Source organism: Austrofundulus limnaeus, unplaced genomic scaffold, assembly GCF_001266775.1.
Source record: "Austrofundulus limnaeus strain Quisiro unplaced genomic scaffold, Austrofundulus_limnaeus-1.0 Scaffold32, whole genome shotgun sequence".
Taxonomy (NCBI): Eukaryota; Metazoa; Chordata; class Actinopteri; order Cyprinodontiformes; family Rivulidae; genus Austrofundulus; species Austrofundulus limnaeus.
In genome coordinates this window covers 1,492,948-1,495,194 of record NW_013952434.1, presented here as the reverse complement: position 1 = coordinate 1,495,194, position 2,247 = coordinate 1,492,948, and the positions used below count along the sequence as shown (strand labels likewise).

Below are 2,247 nucleotides of genomic sequence, written 5' to 3'. Positions count from 1 at the left end.
AAATAAAATATGCTAAATGCTAAATTCTCGGTCTTAGGAAACAGCTAATATCACACTCATAGGTTATCTTCAATTTTCTATTGTTCATATGGAATTTTCTAGTGTTTCCCTTTTTAGATTTGATCTTTTCTGACGATATTTCAACCTGTTTGTTTCACTGCAGAGCTGCTGATCACCTGTTTGTGAATTAGATTCAATAAAGCTTTTTCAAAAGTCCAAAGCGTCCGTCGCCATGGCAACGACGAGTCGCTGAAWAGTTAGCTTTGAGCTACATTTTCGTTCGACATATCAGCGCACACATTTATTATTTGGGAAGACTTGTTGTGTCTCTGTGTGCGTTAGAACCATGGCAGGAGAGCACAGCGAGCTTGAGAAGACGTTTTCTTTTAGTCTTCTACCCACGAAGTTCCCTTTCCAAAAGGACAAAGACACTCTGGTGCTTTTTATGAAATGGTGACTTAAAAACTGTTAGTCTAAGCTCRTAAGCTGGCAGGTCTCCATAAGTATTCTCTTACAGAGTGTGTTTTTATTCAGGTCCATCCTGGGRAGGATTTCAGCTCAATCCTACAGTTTTGACAACAACTTCCACCCTTCCAGCTGTGAGAAGTTTGCTCTGGTAAAATGACTCTTTGGAGAATTTAAAGCTAAAGCTTGAAATGTGTTGAAAACAAACACCTCTGATGTCACATGTTTCTCCAGTGTTTCTTTAAGGACCCTGTGGTTGTTTCCAGTCTGAGAAACTCTGAGACCAAAATCTGGATACCTCTTGGTATGTTGTGTCCCCCAGAAAGTCCTTCATCGCTAACAGAAAATTAACCTCATATTTGTAGTTTTCAAGCTACGTGTTGTTATTTTGTGTTATATATGTGTAGTAGTGGTGGGTACAGTTCCCCTAAAGCAGTGATTCCCAACCAGGGGTATACATGAGCTTTTTAGAGGGGGTACGTGTAAAAAATAAATAAATAAAAATAGGACTGAGAGATGTAGGGGCCTATGATTTCCACAATGTGGAAAATGCAAACGGAATCACGAAATTGACACAAAATGGAATCCTGTATAAAATGCAGAATATGGTAGAATTTGCTCATTTGGGGTATTTGATGTATGCATCCTGCACCTGCCATTACCTGCTTTATTTATTTAATTACTTATTCACTTTCAAGGCAACGTATTTATCTTTATGTCTAATTTGAGTTGAAAATAATAAAATGCCTGAGAATTAAATGTTCTAGGGGGTTAAATAAATAATTTCTATTTAAAAATCAGTTGTATTACATTATAGTTTTGGAGAATCATCATTACGTTTGACTGAAGGGGTACTAGTATGGCAAAATGGCTCAGGGGTATATAAGTCTAAAAAGGTTGGTAACCACTGTCCTAAAGCACTAATAGGGGAACTAATTTCCTGATTAGTGCTTTAGGGCTTTTGCTATTTTTAAAATTCATTAGTGGATTGGCACCTGCTAAATTTAGATGCACTAACTGAGGTCTATAAATATTATTGATCAACATTATTGTTCACAGTTGAGGGTGAAAGCTGTCACACATTTTGTTCATATGTGTGTCACTTAACTACAAGGTCACCTGTCAAACTGAAGGCCCACGGGCCAAATGTGGCCTGCAGGTGACTCCCATTTGGCCCGCCAAGGACACTAAGTGACAACATTCTGCACACAGTAAATATTGTCTCATGTTGACTGAAGAATGTTCCATAGGTCAACTGGGTTATATTAGTGCTTTAGAATTAGTTTTTGCTAAAATTTTCAGTGTTAGTGCTTTAGAGTTAGGGGACCTAAATATTTGAGTTAGTGCTTTAGGGTTTGTGCAACTACTATTTAGATGAGTACTGCCCACCGCTGATAATTTGTTTTTATTTGGTGGGGAGGGGGGCTGATTGTCAGGCTAGATGAAAGTCACTTGTGGTCCAAATGTGGCCCGCGGGCCTAGTTTGACACGTGATATAGAAAATGAATACAGACACTTGAATAATGAACAAAGAATGATTTTTTCTTTTTTTATGTTTTAAAACTAACTAATAAAACAACAATTGCAAAAATAATAAAGGATACGTTTTACACTTTAATGGTTAAAGCAGAGATTGTCTTTATATTTTGTTAGTGAAGTATTTGGGACCTTCTGGCAGAACCAGAAATCATGGCCTGAACTCCTGGAGCTTTAAGTTTTCTCTTCTCACCATGGAGATGATTATTATTTAGAGCAGTGTTTCCCAAAGTTGGGGTCGGGACC

At 37.7% G+C, this 2,247-nt stretch overlaps 1 protein-coding gene across 1 annotated transcript in view; it reads left to right on the top strand.

Moving 5' to 3' along the window:
- Positions 1–299: 299 nt before the first annotated feature.
- Positions 300–2,247, top strand: part of cfap300 (cilia and flagella associated protein 300) — a 3,313-nt gene continuing 1,365 nt past the window's right edge. Inside the window, exons 1-3 of the mRNA XM_014005776.1 lie at positions 300–453; positions 535–616; positions 700–769. Coding sequence (XP_013861230.1) covers positions 347–453; positions 535–616; positions 700–769 — 259 coding nt within the window. The 5' untranslated portion in view covers positions 300–346. The remainder of the gene's footprint in view (positions 454–534; positions 617–699; positions 770–2,247) is intronic.